Here is a 24,081-nt window from a genome sequence, read left to right as displayed (position 1 = left end):
ACCTTTTTCAGTAAAAAGCCCGTTAAATCACATCTCTCGGGATGACAGTAGCAGCTGGAACTTGTAATAGAACTGGAAATTAATCCCTGAAAATGTAAATATAAGCTTACATAAATCTCCAAACAAAGACTCAAAGTTCATAGTAGATGCTCCCAGTGCAAACAGCACTAGCAATACCAAAATGGAATTTTAATTAAAAAAATATAATACTATAACAGTCATTTATTGAGATAACATTTTGTGATACAATAGAAGAAACAGTTAAAACAAAAGCACAAAATACTTGGAAGTTTTACAAAGCAGCTATCAACTTTGTTGTTAAATTGTCATTGAAATTAGCGGTACAAATAAAGTGAAAAGCTTAAGATAAAGTGCTTTTCAGTAATATATTCTGTCAAACCACATAGTTCTCATCATCAGCCAGATCAACTTTGCACCGAGGAAAACGGTGTTAAACCTTTGAACCCCTATTTGCAGTGCAGAAAACTTCACTATGAGAGACATTTCTAGAAATTTGAACTAAATGCAAAGAAAACCACAGATGTAATCACAGGCAAAAATTGTTGCTGTTGCTTACCAGCGTTATTCAAAGGTAATGCACAGGGGAATGTTTGCATGACTGACTGAGGCAAAATCTGATTTCACTCATGCTGTTTCACCCAGACCTAGCACTCTGAAGTCAGTATTTTATTTAATATATATACTAATATAAGCAAGAGTGCTCATAATTCCTGGCTGTCAGGGCGAGTTCAGAATCTCTCTCTGTAATTGCATCAAAGTATATCATACACAGTACAATAAATAATAAAGAGTATGTCACAAGCCAGCATCAGAATGCCTTACCCAGTGGGTGTCTGTAAATATTACACAGGACCGGTGTACTTCCAAATTATCCATGAATATCAGTGAATCATTTTCATTGACAATTATGTGTAAACGAAATATTAAATCTGCTAGGGGAAGCAAGGGATGACAGAAGAACATCAACATTTCACAGGCAACTGAGGGGTTCAAACCAAACTTAACTGGAGTTGTAAATTACGCATTTCAAAGCCTTGCTTGTCGGATCAGATCACAGGATACCATTCTAGATCATAGTTTTTTTCCCAGTCCCACACTCATAAGAAACTTTTTATTTTACAGTTTTTCAGTTGGACACGCTGACAGCAATTTTTTTTTTATTTTTTTTTTTTTTATAGAATTTTATGGATTTCAACTTTGTAATACTGGCTTTCCACAGTATTTAATCCACTTCAAGGATGAGGGAGAGAGAAAAAAGTTTGTGCAAATCTTCAGAGAAATGTCTGGTCAAAAGACTACAGTATTCAACTAGAAGTCTTCTGTAGAGTCCAACAGGCTCTGAGCCTGGCCCTCGTATACCTCCAGAAAACAGCAACACAATTTCCAACCATAAACTGCATATGAAAGCATGACTAAGATAAAACCAGTGTTTACAGACCACACTTCGAGGATATGCAGGCCCTTGATTTGTATAGCACTTTTTCAACTTCTACCTTTTTCAGGAGGAATAATGCAGTTTACAGGGAAGGACACTGGCCTTTAAATTTGTACCCAAAAATTAACTTGTAAAAATAGCACATTAGTTATACATGCATTGTTAATTTCTATTAACTTCCTGTTAACAAAATCCAGACATGCATGAAATCTAAATGATAATTTCTTCAGAACCAAATTCTGGCTGGCTTTCACATACTTTGCAAAACAGAATTGCATCTCAGTCTGCATTTTTCCTGAAGTCAGATATGAAGTTTCTCTGTCCTCAGAGCTGCACAGAGCAGATCTTACAAACAGCATTAGACCCATGTGAGATTCCTAAGCTGTCCAAAGGAAGTGTGCACTCTCTCCATAGTTCTTGTCTTCTGGCATTCAGCTGAGTACAGTCCAGCAGAGTGCCAGGAACCAGACAGAATAAACAGACCATATATACCAACAGTTGTTTGGTATACCTAAAATCAGAGGGCAAGCAAGCCCCAAATTAGCTGAGGAGGAAAAATATTTTTCTGGAAATCGCATAGTGAGATTGTTTTCCAAAATTTTATTCCTTTTTTTTTTTTTTTTATAAAATATATTACATTTTCTTGACCATTATTCCAACATTATAATCAAAATATTTTCCCTCTCTCTCATTTCAACACTTAAAGTAGAAAACTACTTTAAATGGCTTGTTCAAAGTTATGATATAAAGAGAACATTTTTTTTCCCATTCTGAAAACCTTTTTAAAGCTACTGTCCACTTCCCAACACAGAATGCCCAGTAATCTCAGAGCTGAATAAGGAAAGGTGCTTTTTCAAATTCCTTTTTGAAGCCGGTTGATCACAGAACTTTACTTCAATGTTGCCATCGCTGAATGCTTCCCCCCTTGCCTCACCCGAGTCAGTAGGATCTCTTTGAGAAACACTTGCCTTTTGCTGCCTCATAGAAATCCCTGAATTTCCAAGTTGCCTGGTTGGTGACACATTTTCTTTGACAATGCAGAAGCAGATGGCAGACAGAAAATTTTTCTTGAAGTTTTCATTCATGAAAGCATACACAATAGGGTTGCAAATAGAATTGAAGAATCCTACAATTTGAACGATTGCAAAGATCATTTTGACTGTTACATCATCATACTCCTTTTCAAAGTTACCTGGAAAGGAAAAGGAAGTACGCTGTAAGCACAGAATGACAAATATCCACTGCTTAGCCTATATATATATCCAGTATGGCATTAGAAGTTTTTGTTTAACATCAGCAAAAAACCTTGCTAGAGGCCTTTATTATCATCAACAGGATTTCATCAGCAAGGAAAGAATACAATCTACCGCACAGCCCTGCTTTGTTATATACATCAGGAAGAACAGAATAGTCCAAAAAAAGCAATTTATTAGCCAAAAAACTTGCTTAGTGGCAAAGCAACAGAAAACTTCTGATTTCCTAAACATAGGCCTTGTTTATTTTTCTTCTGGCTCTGCATTTCACATCCTTCTCCAATGTCTAAGTACTATAACACGACAACACCAATCCCTGTCTTGCCACCAACCATTCATGGCGCAGATCATCTCATGGTATAAAAAATGCATCTTCTTGGTCATATCTCACTCTTAATTACTGAGATCACATTGAATTCCTTGAATTTAAATACTTGGCTACCAAACTTGGAATAAGCAGTATAAAGGTTGGTTTACACAGCAAAATAAAGGCCATGCAGCAGCTGAAATAATCCACCAAATTGGCAGTGCAAAAAGCAAAGCATTATACAGAGCCCCGTTCATGGATCATTACAGGCAACCCTATCACAGGACAACTCAGACAATTCTAATAGCCACAGCTTTGTATTTTTTATTCTTCCCACATATAAACGTGATTTGGTTCTGCTAACTGGCTACAGAACTGCTAACTTACCTACAATCTCATCTGAAATAGAAAGCAAATAAATGGCTGCTGCATTTTCAAAGTAGAGTACAACAGCTACTGCTGCAGTAGGCATTGCCAGCTGCAGAGTCCCACATCCTGTCACAGTACCCATGTAGGAGATAGGAAGTGAACTGTGCAAGACCCAAGCAAATTTAGGCAAATAGTGAAGAGGGCAGATAACAAGAGTGTATTTCAAAACTAGTGTCCAACCCAGAGCACTGAAGAAGTTCAGATGGATTAGAAGATAATAATAAAGGGATATTATCATAGAATCAGAATGGCTTGGGTTGGAAGGGACCTAAAGATCATGTAGTTTCAGCCCCCCAGCCATGGGCAGGGACGCCACCCAGTAGATCAGGTTGCCCAGGGCCTCGTCCAACCTGGCCTTGAACAACTCCAGAGATGGGACATCCACAGTCTCTCTGGGAAACCCGTGCCAGTGCCTCACCATTATCACTGTATTTATATTCCCAATATGCCTACCTCATTAAAACCAGGCCAAGTGAAAAGATAAATATTTCATAGCAGTTTAATTCAAAGCAGTATGATAATTTACGTAGATGCAAATAGAAGTCTTCATGTATCAAATTTACATTTAATTTCAAAAGTTACATGTTCAAGGGGTTTTCTACTTGCAAAGAACTTTTACCTTCCAGCCTGGTACTTTTGACCTTCCAGCAAATTAGGGTAGGATGACAGACATAGAAAGAAAATGAATCTACAGAGATAGGCTCACCATCCTAATATTCAAGTCTTGCTATTTCTGGAGTTTCATTATGAATAGCAAACCTCCTTTTCAGAACTGGATTATGTGCTGTACAAATTCAGAAAACAATGGCAACCTCCTCTTTTAGGATATAAATTCTAAAAGAGCTGGCAGAGAGTTTGGGTTCCCTCCCAACCGTCCTGCAAAGTCCAGTCAGGTTTACAGTAAAACATAAGGATTTTTTTTTTTTTTTTACCTCACACAGCAGGGAAGAGGGGATGTGGCTGACACACAAGTATATCTCAGATACAAGATATTTCCCAAACACTACATCTGATAAGAGGTTTTTTGAAATGTACTTACATTTTGTGTGAGCACGGCAGAACATTCTATCCCTCAGACTTCAGAATAATTCATCTGTTGTTGATTACGCACCTCCATTACAAGACAGTGATTCAGGATTTATAAGCACACCATTAACCTGTGCTAACAGACATATTTTATAGCCGAATGCTGCAGCGGCGCTAGCTTTTCATAATCTGTAGTTCCATTATCAGAAAAGAGAAAAAGCACACTGGGAAAGACTTTATTATATGACACGTTGCAGATACTCACTGTATTCTATCATCATGTGGATCACATGGAAAGGGGCCCAACAGACTGCAAAGAGAAACACCACTGTCACCATCATAACAATTGCTCGCTTCTTCTTCCTGAAATTGCATCAAGACATTCCATACTGAATCACTATGAACTGATTTGTGGTTTACATATGTTTGCATGTTTCACTCAGTGAAACATGTCCGATGATTGCAAATGCAAACAAAACCCTGGAAGAATGCTCAGAAGCGCATCATTCCCTTTGAAACAAGAACCATGGTAGCATATAAAACTAGTAAATAAATAATCCCTGTCAGGAATGCAAGGCATTTCCATAGCAGCAGCAAGCAATGACATGAGCATGTCTTGCAATGCATTTTCATTCTATTCAAGCAGATGTAATTCCAACAGTAACAGATGGGTTAAAAACCATGAAATTCCATTAATAGCTCCAAAAACAAGAGTTCAGTCCTAGAACTGGGAGCACTGCCATACCTGCAGCACCTGATTATACAAAGAATTTGAGAGTAGGTAAAGCTATGCCTGCAACATTTAGCCTTTGTTGGTAAGTAAAATGCTGGAATTGAGAGCAAGAAATATGCTCCCTTGCCTGCACCAGAATGCTTCACAAACTCAAGGTACACATGAATTTATCATTTTTCTCAAAATGATATATTATTCATATAACTACATTTCTAGATCCCGAGATAGATCTCTCACTTGAGCTAAAGAAGTAACACTTGCAGTCACAGAATCTTCTTCCCACTACGTGGGACATTCACTAAGCCATGGAGTAGCCCACAGCTCACATTATCTTAACTCCTGTAAAATTGCATCCTCTTTTAGTTCCGATTGATAAAATCATCTGCTTCCTTGGGTACTCCATTAGACAAATGTCTAAGGAATCATTACTTACAAGCAGCTTGAAGCTATTTCTTACAGTACATATTTAAGGTGATATGCTCCTCAATGAATTGACCTGTTAGAGGTTTCTAGCAAATCATTCAATGGATCAATTTGCCAAATTAAAGGCAAAAGCATGAGGTAATATGAAGGGTAGCCCATATATAGTGCTCAATAGCAAAGATATTATAAATGTAAACAAACTTACAAAAATCAGTAATTATCAGTGAACAAAAAATGTAACTTTTCAGATATAGAGCTACCATCCAGGTAGTCTCACACAAATCTGAGAACATCCAAAAACTCTTCAGAAGTTATAACAAGATAAACTGTGTGAAAGTGGTTTTAAAGTGAATTCTGATCCCCCCCCCCCCCCCCCACACACACACCAGTTTAACTTGTAAGATCATAAAGCAGTATTCAGTCTTCGAATTCTATAAAGAACTTTCCATAGAATATAAGGAAATAACCTACCAACATTTTTCCAAGTTACTTTCCAACTCACGACCTACATCTTTTAAAAAGAAGGATTTCATGATGAAGGATATCAGATTTATTGAGAGAGCTTGACATTCAAGGTATTGCAATTCCACATTTTGATGAAAACTGTTTAAGTTGCATTAATATGGGTATCTTGTTTAAATAACTAGCTAGCTTTAAAAATCCAGGCTATGCCTGCCGAATTCCCCACAGATAAGATGGATCTCTTTGCACTGGTTCTCAAAACTTGTCAATAAAAATAGCTTTCTAAAAGTCAAAATGCCAATTGTATTTTATTTTACAAACCTTGATATTTTAGACATTTCATTCCCATGAATGGTTTGAAGAACAGAAGCATCTCCCACTCGTTTCTTAATCCAGAGTTCGTAACCAATTTTAGTGTACAAAAAAAGCATCAATATCAGTGGAAAAAGAAAGAGTATAACGAGAATAAAGGTGGTATATATCTTCTGATAAATTGGACTAGCCCATTCTTCCAGGCAACAAACATAGACTTTTTCATACAAGAAGTCATATTTAACCTGTAACAAGCATAAAGGAGTTGAGTCACTACAGTAATTATCCCAAGTGTAAAAAAAAAACACGCATTATTGAAATATTCTTGGTTCTTAATACAAGAACTGAAATTCAACAGAGAGACCTTTTAAAGTGAGAAAATTCTTCCAACCACTTCTCCACATTAAGTGTTGTATTGACCCAAGTTGACAAAGAAAGGTCAGGAGATGCTCTAAGTTGCACTCCTCAAAACTTTTTTTACACTAGGATTCTCAAAGAAAGTCTTGGGTATGTATTTTGTGAATAGAGATAGGTGTATAGACACTTCACATATTCAACTTCTTAGAATAAATTTGTAAGTGTTCAGACTCACAAGCAACAGATTCTGACAAGTCTTTTTTTTTTTTCCTAGAAGTGTACACTAACTCCTTAAACTATAATGGGCAGTTAATTACACTTTAAACTAGATACAGTTCTTCAAAATCTTGCAGGAGACATCATCATCCTGAAACATCAATCTAAGTCCTACATTGCTGAGTCAGTGCACTTCAAGAAAAAGAAAAAAGGAAGCTACAGTGCAAATCCCAGATACAATCAGTGCTCTTTGACCTAATGAGGGTAGACATGACTAGTCCCCGCTGGCAGTCCATCTTGTAGTGCATGCAAGTCCTAACTATTCATCTTTCTCATGCTGGCACATAAAACAAAAGCTCCATTTCTGTTATTCCCCTCTTACATTTCTCAAGAGCTTATTCAATCTCATTGCTAAAGGTGCAAAAAGATCCAGGAAGGACTGAGTTGAAAATACAAATTCCCGTTTCACCTAACATACCTCAAGCCGTTGAACATGCCACATAGGTGACCCAACAATAACTGCCAGCAACCAGACTATGCCTGTAAACAAATAATTTTTTTAGTACTCCGTACAACAAGGAGTGTAAGTTTTGGTATGAACAGTTTAACAGCTTCATCTTTAAAAACCATGCAAAATAGACTATTTAATAGTAATTTTCAATGAGGCATATATCAGTCAAGATTCATATCTATAACAGCAAGATCTTCTGTTATCAATTTCTCTTCTCTCAAAATACCTTCATTTATCAGTATGTACATACAAAGGCAATTTAATTTGTGTAAGCACAATTACCTATATTCTTTGTGTTACAACGGAAGGATCATTTGCAATTGTGACATTCCTTTAGCAGTGCTTGCACATTTTTGAACCTCTCTTCTTAAAAAAGAAAAAAAAAGCTTACCAAGCATTGTGAAAGCTCTTTTATTGGTGTACTGCCATTTCATTTTTAGTGGATGCACAATTCCCTGATGTCTTTCCACAGCAATGCAGGTCATTGTAAGAATCTCAGTTACAATAGCAGTGGATTGAACAAACGGTACCATCTTGCATGCAAAGGCACCTGCAATTGTCAGAAAGTAAAACATGCAACTGTTGTGGCTCATGAAAAAATACTAATAAGTCTACTGTTATACAAAGAGATATCATGCAAAAAGAACAGACTAGTATTTCTATATATTTTTTAACAGTTAAACTGCTAAGTCTCCTATTTAAACAATTCATCAAATGCAGCTTCCAATAGTCATTCTTCCATTGTACATACTACACCTGTAAGAACACGAGTTCTAAGGACATATTAATGCCTACTGTTATTCCCACTCTACTCTGTACTGGTACAGCCTCACCTCGAGCACTGTGTGCGGTTTTGGGTACCACAATATAAGAAGGACATAAAACTAGTAGAGAGTGCCCAAAGGAGGGCTACGAAGATGGTGAAGGGTCTGGAGGGGAAGATGTGTGAGGAGCAGCTGAGGCCCCTTGGTTTGTTCAGCCCAGAGCAGAGCAGGCTGAGGGGAGGCCTCATGGCAGCGTGCAGCTCCCCCACGAAGGGAGCAGAGGGGCAGGCGCTGAGCTCTGCTCTCTGGGGACAGCGACAGGACCTGAGGGAACGGCGTGGAGCTGGGACAGGGGAGGGTCAGGCTGGGTGTCAGGGAAAGGTTCTGCACCCAGAGGGTGGTCGGGCACTGGGACAGGCTCCTCAGGGCAGTGGTCACAGCACCAAGCCTGCCGGAGTTCAAAAAGCATTGGGACAATGCCCTCAGACATTGGGTCTGATTTTAGGGTGGTCCTGTGTGAAGCCAAGAGTTGGACTTATATGATCCTTGTGGGTCCCTTCCAACTTAGGTTACGCTATGATTCTACATTCACTTGCTCTGTATCAGTCCAAGACTTATTCCTATTTTGCTTTTGACCAAGTCTTCCACCATTTACTGTCAAATGTAAAGTTACAGGGATACTATCTTTTACCTCAGCAGATTACCCTTTAGTTTTTACAAGGTCTTAGTGTCACTTGTTTAGAAGTTGACTTTTTCCTGCTGTTGCAAATACATTTCTTCTGCTCATTTAAATACCACTCTATTTGTACACTTTAGCACTTAAAGCAATGTTCTGCTGAGTGTTATATTAGAGGAGCCCTCTGCTATGCATAACTTAAGAGAAAAATTCAACCTCTTCATCATTTTTCCATTCTCCAAATCACCCTTCTTCCTCCCAATTAACGCACTATGTTGATGACAATGTTGAAATTAAATGCAGTTTCCTAGTTGTATAGGTTTCCAGTGAGATGCTGTATTTATGCGCAACTATCACAGATCTTTAGATTTTGTTGCTGCTATAGCTTCCAAAAAGTACATATTTAATTCTTACCAGGTTATTTATCATTCTCCATTACTCACACTCAAGTCCAGCCATCTTAGAAACTGTGTTTAAATAAGTCTTCAACAAAAATCTTGTGTTAACACTTTTCCCAGCCTGTTCCTTGTTCACTCATTTTCTGTCCATTTCTGACCCTGAGATCATTTTGTGTATCTGCATTCCTACAGTTCTCTTACACGCCTACAGTTCAGTGTTGGCTATTAGTTCCTGGAACAGCTGTCGATATTTCCTTTATGTCATCATTATTTACACCTTACCCAGATACACTCCATAAACTCATAGCAGAATTGGATCAGATAACCATTTGACTAAGTTAAGCTTTAATATCCTACAGGCACCTTATGAAAGAAAAGCACAGGAAACAGAAAGAACACAAAATGGAAGCTATCAAAACTCAATCCTGCTCTCCATAAAGGGAACAAGGACCAGGTAAACTTCTGTCTAGAAGGAACTGGTTTTCCACTGGTTTGATCAATCCTAACTGGGAGAGGAAAAAAAATCACTTTCTGTAGCTCAAAAAAGGGAAAGGGAGGACAGGGGATAAGTGGATGGAAGTCAAGGACCTTCGAAATACATAGTCAATACCAGCACCACAGTCAACATGCTCACAGATCTGTCTTAAAATAGAATTAAAAATACATACCACACAGCCCAGTTTTAATCTATTCAACTGAAATTTTAGCATGGTCAGCAGGAACTGTATAGAAGGCTGTATGTCTGCTTCTCACCACAGTTTCTGACCTAGAATGTATGTCACCAGGGAGCTGGCAGGAACAAAATAAGCACAAAGTCAACCTCTCACGAAACATGGTCATCATCTTACTAACTTGACATCTTATCCATTTCTCATCAGACCCAGTATGATATGGGATGCACTACACATACAAGCACCAGACCCAGACCATCAAATTCATAGTCCTTCAACCAGAAGGTGGTGAAACTTCTGCACTGAGATAATAAAAAGCAAGCTCAAGTTACACCTTTGCGCGTGTTGAATGCTGAATACAACCAAATCAAAGGCTATGGCTCACAGTCTCTGGTCTTTTCTGAAAAATCAGACTTTCCTTCAGTTCCAAATCCTACTAAATCCTAGTTTTCTGCTATCACTTTCAAGTTTTTTCCCCCCACTAACAAAGTAGTAGAGGTGACACCTGACAAAAAATAAAAAACTACATGAGCAGAAAAGCAAAATTTAAATATTTTTCTTAAGTGTACAATCTCCTCTTTCAATAAATGAGTCCCAGTTTGAGTGATAAAGCTGTGGCAAAAAAACCTTTCCTCATATGCTGTTTTTCATATCCTGAAAGAAGTCAAATAGTTGAGTCCATTTGAACTATACTCCATTGTAGGGGGTTGACTGTAATACAAGATTCCTTCACTCAAGTCTCAGAACTCTAAAACACTCATAGGAAGCAAAGAAGTATCAGTCTATCACCCTACTTAAGTAATAAAATTAGGCAGTGACTTTCACTAAAATTATGAGTCTGGCAGAATTTTCAGCCTATGTCTAATTATTCAAAGAGCAAACAGAACAGCTGAGTTCAATGGGTGGTAACTCCCAAACGAAGAGTGAAAAGATCCACTAAACTCAGACTTTCATTGCCTTTACTGATATGTTCCCATTTTCTTCCCAATAACAGAAAGAGCACACACTAACATTATGCCATTAGTTTAATCTCCAAGAAAAAAGGCTGTAAAAATTCCTTGCTTCTCATCTCTGAAGGCAAATTCCCAAAAAGTGACCAACTAAGCTATAAGTAAGCATTTAAAAGGTAGTAAAAGGAAGAGTCTGCACAGTATCTATAGATTAACCCTCCTGAGCTAAATGAGGAGAGACATCATCAATTCCAGAATCATGAAACAAAAGGATGCTTTTCATTGCAGGTGAAGTTGGCTGAAATAGACACTTGCTCGGTCACATGCATGCATCTCGGTTCCTTAATGAACTGAACTTTCGTAGCCAAAGAAAAACAACAGCCACGTACATTTGGTAAGCAAAAAATAACAAGAAATTTTCAAAAGGACATTATTTCAACCTCCCTGAAGCTCCTCATGCAACTAAGGCCAGCATCTCTGAATATCAACTTGCATTAACGTTACCACATCACTTTAGGGGTATTGTTTGCCTTGAATTGTCACTCACTACACAAGTTCCTATCTTCTGAAACTATGAGGCACTCCAGTGCTTCATGTGTAAAACTTCACCAAACTTAAGTGACAGTAGCAAGAAAATCAGCTCTAGTTTCTATGAGCGTTTGAAACTGTTTAACAAAGAAGAAAGTGGTTAAAGTGTCACAGCCAGATGAAGAGTCAACTTCAATGGAAATCTGACCTCAGACTTCAGATCCAGCTCCATCATCCTTAATTATATTTGAATTGGTTTCAATCCTTTTTCAGCCCTCTGCTAAACTCAGCTGTTTATGAATACCTTGTACTTGGAGTCCGAAACTCGACACAGTATTCTGGACACTAAACACAACCTTGCTTATGTTAACAGGTGAGGTAGGTTTTATGGGATCTTCCCAAAACACAGATGATGCATCTCTTCTTCCTTCCCCTTAATTAAGCGAAGGCTGTAATCACTGAACAAGAGAATTGCGGAAAAGAGGGCCTAGAATTCTTGCTTCCAACCTCAAGAAGAAAGCCCTACCACTAGGGCCCCAGATATCCTGGAAGGGCAGCAGCTTCGGGGCCACTATCTGAAATGGACATAAATTACTAAAGCCACCTTCAGTGCTAAGTGAAGGAGTTTAAGAGGAGCTCTATCATTCACTATTTCCAAGCTGAGCAGGTTGCTCTGTTATTTCTAAACCTTTAAGCTCGAACTCCCGCAGCATTTAAATCATTGAAAACAAAGCACAAAAGTCATTGTTTGTCTTGTCTTTCAAAGACAAGAAGTGTGATAAGAGCAGAAAAATAGCTCCATAAATTTATTATATTAATGGGCTAAAATTAGATTTCTTCTATCAGGCCTCAAAATGATAGATTGCCTGGTAAATACAATACATAGGATTACAGAGGGAAAAACTTCAAAATAGAAAATCATCTTCTATCGACTGCTTCTGTGCAGCTCACCTTTGATGTAAAGGAATTTGTAGCTACCTTCAGGAAAAAAAGAAAAAAAAAGAAAAAAGGCATTTTTCCTCTTCTTCTCCATTCCTTCCACCCCCGCCTACCCCACCTACTCCTTAGGTTCTTCTTCACTTACAGGGGGAGCTGTGTCTATGTTCAATCTTCCAGAACAGAGCTTTGCTTCAGTTCTTTTGCAAACCATTAAGTAGTTTCAGGAATCTAGTATGTAGTGGAAAGAATCTGACAAATATTCTTCAAGGACTTTCTAAAGGCCATTAAATTTATTTATTTTTAAAGAGAAACTTGCTGAGAAAGTATCTCCTTTTATGCCTGCTCATTTTCCACTTAAGTGTCATACTCCCCCCATACAGAAACATGACTTCTTGGAATATTTTAAAATATACATATTTAAGATGTGGTAAAGTATTAAAATGTTTAACTTTCTACAAAGTAAGTGTTTCAGCAAAGACCTCCAATAGATCATTACTTAAGAAGGCACTGAAGCATTTAATACCAACCATTTCCAATGGAGAAAGAAAACTTACAGGGGATTACTGGGAATGAAAATAACTAATTGCTTCTCCTTTGCAAGAGGCTAAGACATTCCCAAAAGTATTCCTCATGCACTGCCAAAAACTGCATGGTTTATTCAATCAATTATTAGTTTTCCCCAATGACAATATATTCGGAAGGCTGCAAATATGAACAGTATGCCCTTACGCAATTCTTCGCATCTTCATTATCAAGATGTTGTCTCTGTATCTCTAAGTTTGCCATTTCATCACCACTGTTTGAAACATCTGTTTATTTTTCTTTTATTAGGGTAGCAAAGGCAAAATTCTAAAACCATTCTGGTAAAAGTTACATTGCAGTTTCCTCTGTTAAAATGTTATTGACCAAGCCCTTGCACTGGAAAATCTCTCTCTCAACTTCCAACACAGTTCTCTCCAGCTTCCTTGATGCAAACAAGGTCTGTTTTCTTTTATTTTGTAACTTCAGGGCAGAAAACAAGTCAGTTGCAATAACACAGCTTGTATCCTTGAAGGTCCTTCATACTAGATTGGGCACGGTATTGTTTTATGCCAATTCTTGGGTATACAGGTATTTTGTATCTTTAGTAGTTTGCTATCTGTGACGCACAAGCCTCTCACCTGTGACCTGTAGAGAATAATGAACATTATACACTGCTCTGCCCCAAACAACATATGAGCGTAGCACACAATAATAGATCTGTAGTTATTTATACCTCACTGTTTAAGGTCAAGTACAGCAGATGAGATAAAAGGGTTCGGTTTGAGCCCACACAATTAGAGCATGTACCTTGAACAGCCCATAGTTTGTTTACCGATACATGGTATAGTCCACACCATTCCCTCTGTGCTGTGATTTGAAAGCGTGAACACAGCTTGGGCTAGCTGGCCAAGGAATTCTGTCTCCACGCCGTCCACACTCCTTCCCCACCAAGGCTCACATTCAGCTTTGTCCATGGTTTGACAAAGCCACCGAAACAGGCACCACAGCCTTCAGGCAAATCAGCAGCTTATTGCAAAACAAAGCAATCAATGAGTAAAAACAAATACCCATGTGCAAGGATGCAGGACAGCTCTGCAGCAAAGCACTGCTGTTAGAACACCAAACCACCAAAGGGCACTATACCACTTGCAGCTGGGGTAACAACAGCAAGCAGAACAGGTGAGGTGTTGGCAGGGACCAGAACAGGACATGGTAAACAGTCTCAATCCATGGCAAAGATTGCCAGATACTTCTGCCAAGAATATAACAACCACCTCAGATAAAACACTAACCAATCCATCCACATTCTTCAACTTGCTTGCTTTCTCTGCCTGATTAATGCAACAGCAAACATTTTACATCAGTCATTGTGTGGAATATTGATCCACAATTTGCAGAAATTCCCTGTGCTAAACATACAAGTTTTCTTCTATCAACCTTCTTTTGCTGCTTTTGTCAGATGTCATCCTGCCAATTATATTATATTTAAAAAAAAAAAAAAAAAACACCAAGCCCATTATTTCCTTTACTGAGGTATTCACTGGATAACCTGTTCTCAAACTATCTTCACACAGCATTTTATTCCTACCTCTACTTATAAGCACATATGTGAAAGTAAACAATAGTAGTGACAGAATGAATGCAAAGGCAGGATTTCAACAAAACGGAGAACTAAAATCATCTTGCTCTCATGGACACAGACAATCCAAAGACATAACCTCTTACACTGCGGGAGACTGATGAAGAGTGTTCTTGTGTCTCTGACTTGATTTACACCAAGTCTAGACACAACTTAAACGGAAAAGTTAAAAAAAGCTTAAAAAAAAGATAGCCAGTTATTGGAAGCTCATCTCCAGTTTTACTGTCTAGTATTAACCCTAACAGCATGTCAGCAGAGTTTGAGAGCATATGGAAACTGTCCAGCATCAAGGAACATTCCAGAAGTGAGCCAGTGAGAACAAGGTCCTGAAGCAACACTGAAAATAAGAATGAGAGCTTAGAGATATCTATGAATACCAGGCACAAAGAGGCCCAGTGATTTTATTGATGATGATTTTGTCAGAAGGGAATATTTACACATTCTCATACAGAAACTTTGTAAAGTAACACACTGCTTGACCTAAGATGTTTGGTGCAGAAAGCACCCTAAGTGCAGAACTGGCTACGATACACCACTTGGTTTTCAGCCAAACTTGTAGAGGCGAGGAACTGTTGTACAAAGGAGCATACGAGGTGCCTAAAAAGACCTTTACCGCTTCTTCAGATGCGTTCAGGAAGCAAGGCAGCTATATGTAATAGGCAGATAAGACAGCAATAGACAGAAGATGCACCTCTCCTTCACAGTACCTGGAGGTCAGAAAAGATATACAAGGGCATCTCAAACGCTGCTGTGTTTCAGGTGACCCAACACTCCCCAAGTGATAGGAAAAAACAGCCTTCGACACCAGTTTTAAGAAGACACATCCTGTCTGATAAGATGCAAAATTCACGAGCAAGATGCAGCACATGTATTAGGTCTACAGTAATCTCATGTTTTGACTTGATCTTTTGCAAGGGCTATTCTATTTATACAACACGAGAAGTAATTTCCCAGTTGCTGCAGGCAGTTCTGCAAAGATATCACTGTTACTCAGCTAATCTGTTTCAGAAAATAAAGCAACTCTTAGATATTTGACCCAGACAAAAGCCCAAATTGACCCTTAACAGGGCAGCCATCAGTATGACCACAGGACCTCTACTGTTGTCTCCCACCTATGATCGTAAGTGAGCAAAATCCTCAAATCACTCCAGTTTGCACCAAGACCACCTTTGCTGCATGCACCAATTTCACTTCTTATTCAAGTTCCAATCTCATCCTCTTCATACAAACAAATGATACCAACCATCATTTATGCCAAAGCCACAATTTTAATTTTCTTCCACAGTATCTTCTGCATTGCTGAGAGATTAGTTCATAAAATTTCTATGTAAAGGTCTTCTAGAAATTACAGCCTTTTTAGTTGCAAAGTATAAATAAGAAATTGAATCTTATACTATCACTTTAAGAGTCTCACGCTGTTATACAGATTCTTAACAGATCGCAGAATTGAAAACGATATGGATTCACCCATTTTTGGTCAAGATGGAGCTGGTCCCAGTTACTGCATATGTGGAGCTAGCAGCTATGTTAGCACTGCATAATCACCAGGCAAAACAAGCTGCACGTTCAGTTCGTTGAAACTCCAGGTGCTAAACTGTAAGCGAAGTTAAAATGTGTTAATGAATATACTGTGGAAGAAGTCACGTCAGTGCATTTCACATCTCTGCTGGAAATGAATTAACTTCTGGTAAGTGTAACAGTAGAAATCTTCGGTTTCTAAAGAATTTTGACAAACACAATCTGTTACAGAGGAGTGACTCCACCATTCACAGTTTGAATTACTTCACATTGCCAGCTATTAACATTTTCCCTGGAGTCCTATTGTAAACTATGCACAGCTGGAGGCCTTTTGGGTGAAAGTGTTTCACCTCTCACTTTAGAAGGAACAAAATGGTAATTATTCCTTTCTGATAGCATCCCATTACGGAGATAACATGGAATGGCTTAAAAGTTAACAGCTACTTTAAAGCTGTGGCTGTTCTTACTTCTGTATGTTCTGTATCTCATCCTAGAGCAACTGTAGTTCTGCCCTCACTTCTCCTGTTCTGTTGCGTGTTTTTGAAGGGGAAAAGAAGATGAAGAAACACAAACACCTGCACACAGGCATGGAAATAAAGGACCAACTCCAACTCAAAGGTAAGTACATAACATACTTGTGTCTCAGCACACATGAACTAGTACAGATGCTTGTTTTAGCGATACAAGTGCAGCTAGATCAAGAAGTGAAGTGACTCTAAAAGCTCAGAAACCCAGAGCTATTTCATGCATCAAATGACTCAGTACACACCACTTTGTCCAGCAAGAATATACTGCATACTCAAAGCAGCTTTTTCTTAACAGAGTTGGAGCTTGCACTACTCAGAGCAGCTTGCATTAAGGTGGATGAGATAAAGCCTCCTCAGACTAGAAAATGGAAGGCAAAAGGAAAATTACACCTTTAAAGCAAGCAAGGAAAAAGAGTCCTCCCAGTCTGGCAGGCTCTGATTTGCAGTATAACTGTAATCACCATTCATGCTTCACAGTGTGAGCCTCAAGAATCAGACACCCCTGGGACACCTTCAATTTACATCTCATTTCCCTGAGTTTTGCTTCACTCCCTGCCCACCCACTGAAGGGCAACATTCATCAATTATGCTACTTATTATGCCCTGCCAATACCACGTTAGTTAAATCCAATTATCTTACCGGGACTGTAAAGGTTGAAATCAAAGTCAATGGGACCTGTGAATCCATTTGCACTTAAAAAGCTCTAGCACTGCAAAGAAGGTAGACAAGAAGTACAGTAAAACCCATACAATGGCACCCTTCAAAATATCCAAGTGCTGAATATCTGAAGATATTTGTCGCAACCATGCCATCATTTCTACACTACTTGTAGATTTTGTCAAGCATCAAGTAATATAAGATGAAGGGAAACATACATGCTTTACTCATGCTGTTCCACATGCCTCTGCTATTTCTGCTGTAATTCACCTCAGGTGGAGGCTTCATTGGACCCAGCTTTTAGATGGCTCTGGTCAAATGCGTGGTCTGAGGCTGACAGACTGGCATCCCCCCTACAAGGGAGGGAAATCACAACTCTAATCTTGAGAGAAAGACAACTCTAATCTTTAGGGACAGCTACCCAATTCAGTTTTCTCCCTCTTACACAGGACCTCCTGATGCCTGCAGCAATTTTCTGCTGTGTTCATCTGCAAGAAGAACTGGAACTTCAATAGTCAAAACGAAGGCACGGCAGTATAGCTATCAATTTATCGCGTTATTTTTATTACACATTCTCATTAATTTTGGGGTTCAATATCTGTATCATCTTAAAAATGAGGGTTGCCTGCCCCAAAACATCTTCTAAGAAAATAAAACAGCTGCAAAAAATATTTAACTGTATTTACTATCATTTGCACCTGTAGCTTCATATTCATCACTCCTCCCTGACAGTTCTTGGCTTTGAGACAAAAGTAAAGTTGACTTCTTGTGTTATGTGTCTGCGTGCTTTTCAAATCTCCTCTGACCAATTCCTATCCCGCATTCGAGTCCATCAAATGTGCTGGAATTAAATCTCAGAGCTCCGAAAGTAACCTTCGCTATCTCCCAACAGTAGCACCACAGGAAGCCTTGGAAACCGAAATTTAACAGCACCACTTTACAAACAGTCTTTTTGCTACAAACATTTCAATTTGCAGTCCTACAAGACTGTGTCTGCTCCTTGCTGCAAAACCACCCCTTTCATTTTTCCACTTACAATTGCCTAACACCGTGTTTTAAGACCAAGAAAAGGTCGAGAAATACCCTTTTGCTAACATTACTTCAGCTTTGTCTTTTCGTTACTTTACTTCTTTCGACCTAGGATGCATTTTTATTTATTTATTTTTTTTTTTAAAGTGTTTTCTAGTTATCAGAAAGGTCCTTCATACTAGTGGGAATACACCATAATTCCTAGGATAAGAGGATATGTTGAAAATAACGCATCACTTCACCATTTCAAGATAAATCCTGTGCATTCCCTCGCTCCCCTGTTTCTCCAGGGACACAGCCTTCTCCCCACGAGAGAATGATGAGCTCGGACTCCAAGTTTAGAGCAAAAAAGCCACCTCAGGAGCGCCTCACGCAGCCCCACACGACCTGTGCACAGCCCCTTACCCACACACCGCAGCTCCGGGCGCGCACAGGCACCCGAGCACCGCCCGAGGGGGCGACCAGCGGGCAGCCCGGGGGCGAGCAGCTCCGGGTAGCCCAAAGGCTACCCCAGGGACGGCAGGCTTGGCGAGGAGAGCCCGTCCCGCCCCGGCACGCACCGCCCAGCCAGTTGGAGGAGATGTTCTGCAGCATGGTGAAGGGCACGCAGAAGAAGGCGATGAGGAGGTCGCTGAGCGCCAGGGAGCAGATGAAGATGTTGGTGACGGTCCTCATGGCGCGGCTGCGGGTGACCACGTAGAGCACCAGGCAGTTGCCAAACAGCGCCAGGGCGAAGATGAGCGCGCAGACGAGGACGAAGGCCGCCTTGGCGCGCCGGGGCAGCTCGGGGATGTAGACGAGCGGCCGCAACCCGTACAGGGCGATGAACTGCTCCCGCGTCACGTTGTTCTCCCGCAGGAGCTGCGCGAACTGCTCCGGGGTGATGTTCAGGGACCGCATGGCGACACCCTCACCTCCCACCCGCCCTCCTCCCAGCCCCTCAGCGCGCCCACCCGGGCGCACGAAACCCTCCCCGTCCGCAGCGGCGGAGCCCCCGCCCCGCCGCGGCCGCCGCTCCGCCCGGCGGCAAACTTTGAGGCGGCAGCGGCGCCGCGGCCAGCCAGCCCGGGGCGGGGGGAGCGGCGGCGGCCAATCAACGCGCAGCGCGGGGCCGCCCCGTCCCGCCCACGGCCCCGCCGCTGTGTGAGGGGCGGCCGTTGGGCGGCGCCGCGGCCGTGAGGGGGCAGTCCCCGGCCCGGTAACGGGGGGCGCTCCTCGTCCTCCGTACTTGTTGTGGAGGGCGGGTGCTCCAGGCTTCGGACCCAAAATTCAGACAGACCTTTTCACAGCCCTGCCATATTGGCCAGAAAAGCTCACCTTTCAGTCCTAAAATGACACTGCCAGGCTTGTGTTCCACAGAGCAGGCTGGCTTCTTTGGAGTCTAATTGCACTAAATTGACCACGCGTAGCCTAAAACTGCTTCTTCCAGTCAGCTTTTTCATTGCTCTTCTTCTTTCCAGCCTTAAACTAGATAGAGCATAGTAAACCCCCCTGTACTTTCCTCATACACCCTTTCTTATCCCCTCCTTTTCTTTTCCCTGCTCTTCCCCCCCATTACATTAATAACAAAAACAGCATTTAGAAGCTCTTCTATTAACACCCAAACTAGATGCGTTTCAGCTGATTTCATTCCCATTAGAAATAAAGGAGGCTCGAACTTAGAGAAGATCAGTTGTCGTGTTTGTGGAGTGAAGTGTTGTATTACTGATTGCAAACGCATCCAAGCGTGTCGGGAACTTTACAAACAAAGGAGAATAAGCTTTCACCTAAATACTGCAAATAATCAGGTTTTATGGCTTACAGGGACATTTGTTGCACATCTATCCTTTTTTATTACTATGATTGCTCATTACAAATAGTAAAACAGTTGCATTAAAAATGAAGTACATCTGAATGGTCTGCATAATATAAACAAATCTTGAAGCTGTAGGCTACAGAAGTGTGCTATTACATCTGCTGCAGATTTAGCTGGCTTTTTAATGCAAAAAAAAAAGCACGACAGGTAATTTTACAGATATAATTTGTCTTGAGTATTTACTCACATGGAGAAGATGACTGTAGGATTTACAGAAAGTTTTGTTCTCTGTGAGCGTTGATGATCCTCCTGACCGAAGAAACAGCAGCATTGACATCAAAAAAGTGATATGGCAAATCACTAGTAACAGTATTGCCCAGCTCCCTGACCCGAATTAAATGATATTTGGAGGAAATAGGGTTGGGTTACAAAAGGGAACCTCATCTAAAAACTGCTGAAATTACTGAAATGACTTCTCAGCTTCCCAGGACTACAACTGGTTGGTAAGCAGGGAGAAGGACAGCTTACAGCTTGGGGCAGGCGGTGTTCTGCCTCATCCTGCACCCCACGGCTCAGCACCCTCGCTGCTGACTCCTGCTGCCTCCCTTCCTGCAGGTCACGATGGCAGGCAGCGCGGGACTGCTCTGACTCTTCCCCACTGCCATTCGGCTCTTCAGTGAGACGAGCCGTCATGTAATGTCTTTTCTCTAGAACTGAAAAGAGAGGGTGTGCATGTGTAAGAAGGCAGTACTACCTTGGTTCTTAAAAGACAAGGAATAAAAGAGACTTTTGAAGAAAACTAGTTTCTTTTTCCTCAGCTGGCTTTCCGCTTTCTAGAATTCAGCAACTAAACTGCTACCTCACTTGTCAAATACTTACATACATTTATATATTTACTTTCTCCTGCATGACTTTTTTCAGTTTTTAATAAAGATTCTCCTTATCTTTTATCTTCTACTTCCAAACCTACTTCTGTTTCCATTGAAGACTATGGAGTTTTGCTATTTACTTCAATAGCGCATCAATATTGCCATTACATGATCTTTGTACTACTTAACAGATTTACGTCTTAAGTACTGCGAGAGGTTGTACAATGCTGTAAAATAAAGGCTATTAGTAGCACATATACACCTTTACAGATCATAATTTACTAGACACTTTTCTGTTCCCCTGATTATTATTCATGAAACTGACGTGTTTACAAATATAAATCAGGTTTTGAAAACAAGCAGAAAAATATTCTAGCAAATAATTAGCTGTAGAGAAACAGTGTGTTTTTCATTATGCTTAACTGAAATATTTAAGCCCTTTACTAATTAAATGGCTGGAAATATTTTAATTCTGTATCTAGTATTCTGGTGAAACAACCTTGATACTTGAACTAAGATCAAATTACTGGCAAACCCAGGACTTGAATTTGACTTCAAGTAAATTATATATTCTTTTGCCACAAACCTACAGATTGATAAGCAGGAAAAGCAGTGAAATGTGAATTGTACTGCACTCTGTCATAAACACTTATTTCTTCATGCCACCATATGCTAATTTTTTTTGATTAGATGATTCATCAGGATGACACCAGTCAGCTCATGCACAGGTGATAACCTTTTCTCTTCTGAAACCAGGAGAAGTTATAATTTCACTCCAGCTTTTCCCCTTTTAACAGCAAGCATTAAGTTCAGTGTACGGCTGCTGTGAAGGGAAAACAAAAAATCAATTTGCACAGGTGAAGTTTGTAAAAACTGTGATCAGCAGTCATTTTGCACATTGAGAAAGCAAATGCTTACTGTGTAACCCTAAAACAGAAAATTTTAAAGCACCTTTTTTTCTTCCAAATTTTCATGCACCTTTCTTATTAAGAGCGAGTGAAGTTGATGATGATATTATCACCAGAAAAAAATTCCTCCTCTTCTTTCACTCCCCTGAAATTTCCAAAGACTTTGGAAGAGATACTTCCTTTCAGATCCATATTACCAGTTATTTAACAGTCACTTCGACCAATGGCTAATCAACATTATTAGCCTTGGTTCCTTTGGTAAATATGTTGGGAATGTATTCACCTCTAATCCATGTTAGCACCACGGTTTTTTGGATCATTCTTCAAAGGAAGGGAACAGGTTACTGTTATCATTAGGTAATTTCAGATTACACCAAAAATAAAGCACCTATTAAAATAATACTTAATAATTATTAAGAAAATCATTAGAATCTATAGTGGAGTTGCACATAGTTACAAAGTATGTTGGACTACTTGAACAGAAAAGGAATTACATTAGCCTAGGTTGGGGGCCAACTCCAAAATGTTTTGTTGCATGCTGTGTGACCCTGCTGGTAAACACTGCTGGCTGATAAATCTTTATTCTTGTGAAGTCTTTTGTCTCTGAGGTTGGGTTCATGCACACCTCTAGATTTAGTGATCCTTGCTTGGTTTTATATCCCAGACCCATCTCTCACAGATACTCACGTACAGGCCGTACATGGATGCATGATAGAGACAAACTTTACAGCACCATATTGCTTGCTCATCATATTTCGTACAAAGATGAAACGAGAACAAATATGTGTAGGAGAGCAGTGTCTTTGTTTAAGCAAGGGAAGCCTGACCTCACTAGTCTTGTATTTGAGGAGTCATAGATAGCCCAATGCCTGGAAAAAATAGCAGCCATCCCCAATAGTTTCTTGCTCACCCAAACCAAGACTTCATTGCTAAAACTGTTCTGACATTACTTGCTTTATAGTTTCTATCCTCTGCACTGCCTCCCAGCCCCTCAAATAGTTCAGGTGGCACAGAAATTGTTTCATTGAGCAAGAGCCTTTTAAAATCACCTTGAGAAGTTGGTGGAAGACTCTCCCCTCAAAAAAGCACATTTCTAGTAGGTCCCAATGTGCATGATACTTACCTTCGTTTACTTTTCACTACATTCTCTGACAAACTTCCCTTGGGTTCCTTCCCAGGTTTTCTCCCTACCACAAATGAAGACTTTTCCAACAGTCTTTCAGATATTTTATCTTGTCCTGCCATTTGTCATCCAGAAATATTAAATGAGGAACTTGGGGAATCAAAAATAAGCTGCAGCAAGAGGAATGCTCAAAGAAAAAAAAATAAAATTGAATGGTTTTATTCTACTCTCCTTCCTTTCCTCCTCTATCCTCCCTTGTTGTACAAATGAAGCCAAAACAAACAAAATCAACAGCTCCACAGCTAAAAAAAAAGTTAATATTTGAACAGTTTTCTTAGATTATACGCTCTTCAAGTAAAAAAAAAAATAAGTAGCAGTTATGTACATACCTGCAAGCATCATTCATATATATATAATGCAAAAATGCCAACCCCTTGATTAGTTTTTTAAGTGGTCATATCACTTTCCATTTTCATTTATATCATTCCTTTTCCTCCTTTCTTATACATACATTTCCCCCATTTCTTCCACATGCTTGTGCTGAGCAGCAGTTCATCCGTCCTCACCTCCCTAAACTTCTCTTTCCAATGGTAATCCCAATCAGTATTCTCTTTTATTCACATACACAGAAAATCAACTACTTTTCACAGCCAGTTATCAGCTGCCACAGTTTCCCCCAATGTTACATTAAATTTCCTTGATATTGGATCAGAAGACAAGATTAGACCATGTCCCAGTGCCATGCATTAGAAACAGTCACAAATTCCTCAGCAAACCACTTTCACCAAGGCCAGTCACAAATCTAGTTCTGTTATCCTTTGACTGGTAGTAACGAACACCAGGAAATGATGGGGACAGCACCATGATGCAGACATCCTCACTCCTTATAACGCTCATGTCCTTTTCACTTCTTTCAATGATTTCTAGACAACGTGTATCCCAAAATCAGTTCAAACCTTCATGTAAACATCGTTTACAATTACAGCAAAGGGATTTAGATAATAAAAATCTTTCAGATAGCTGCCTGGTCAGTTTAAGCTGCCTGATCAAATTTAAGCGAGTCATGATTTTGTGCATTGAAT

At 39.8% G+C, this 24,081-nt stretch overlaps 1 protein-coding gene and 1 long non-coding RNA gene across 6 annotated transcripts in view; both read right to left on the bottom strand.

Moving 5' to 3' along the window:
- QRFPR (pyroglutamylated RFamide peptide receptor) lies at positions 1 to 19,304 on the bottom strand. Of its 5 annotated transcripts, none has more exons than XR_007708192.1 (7): positions 18,865 to 19,304; positions 7,877 to 8,035; positions 7,453 to 7,514; positions 6,411 to 6,646; positions 4,737 to 4,834; positions 844 to 2,648; positions 1 to 86 (listed from the first exon to the last, which is right to left on the bottom strand). XR_007708192.1 is itself a non-coding variant. In XM_035553465.2 (6 exons), the coding sequence occupies exons 1-6, from the start codon at positions 19,202 to 19,204 to the stop codon at positions 2,245 to 2,247; spliced, it is 1,299 nt and encodes a 432-aa protein (XP_035409358.1). In that variant the 5' UTR covers positions 19,205 to 19,304; the 3' UTR covers positions 137 to 2,244. The 5 variants fall into 5 exon arrangements, 3 of the variants coding, with proteins under 3 accessions (XP_035409358.1, XP_035409370.1, XP_035409375.1); XR_004779801.2 differs by lacking the exon at positions 1 to 86 and adding an exon at positions 4,485 to 4,556 and having other exon boundaries at positions 2,508 to 2,648; positions 4,737 to 4,781; XM_035553465.2 differs by lacking the exon at positions 1 to 86 and having other exon boundaries at positions 137 to 2,648.
- A 930-nt stretch (positions 19,305 to 20,234) lies between these two features.
- Positions 20,235 to 24,081, bottom strand: part of LOC118251312 (uncharacterized) — an 80,581-nt gene continuing 76,734 nt past the window's right edge. Inside the window, exon 3 of the long non-coding RNA XR_004779755.2 lies at positions 20,235 to 20,812. This is a non-coding gene — a long non-coding RNA (uncharacterized LOC118251312). The remainder of the gene's footprint in view (positions 20,813 to 24,081) is intronic.

The sequence above is a fragment of the Cygnus atratus genome, chromosome 4 (assembly GCF_013377495.2).
Source record: "Cygnus atratus isolate AKBS03 ecotype Queensland, Australia chromosome 4, CAtr_DNAZoo_HiC_assembly, whole genome shotgun sequence".
Lineage (NCBI taxonomy): Eukaryota > Metazoa > Chordata > Aves > Anseriformes > Anatidae > Cygnus > Cygnus atratus.
The sequence above is the reverse complement of the archived record's forward strand: the minus strand, read 5'-3'. Positions and strand labels throughout refer to the sequence as shown.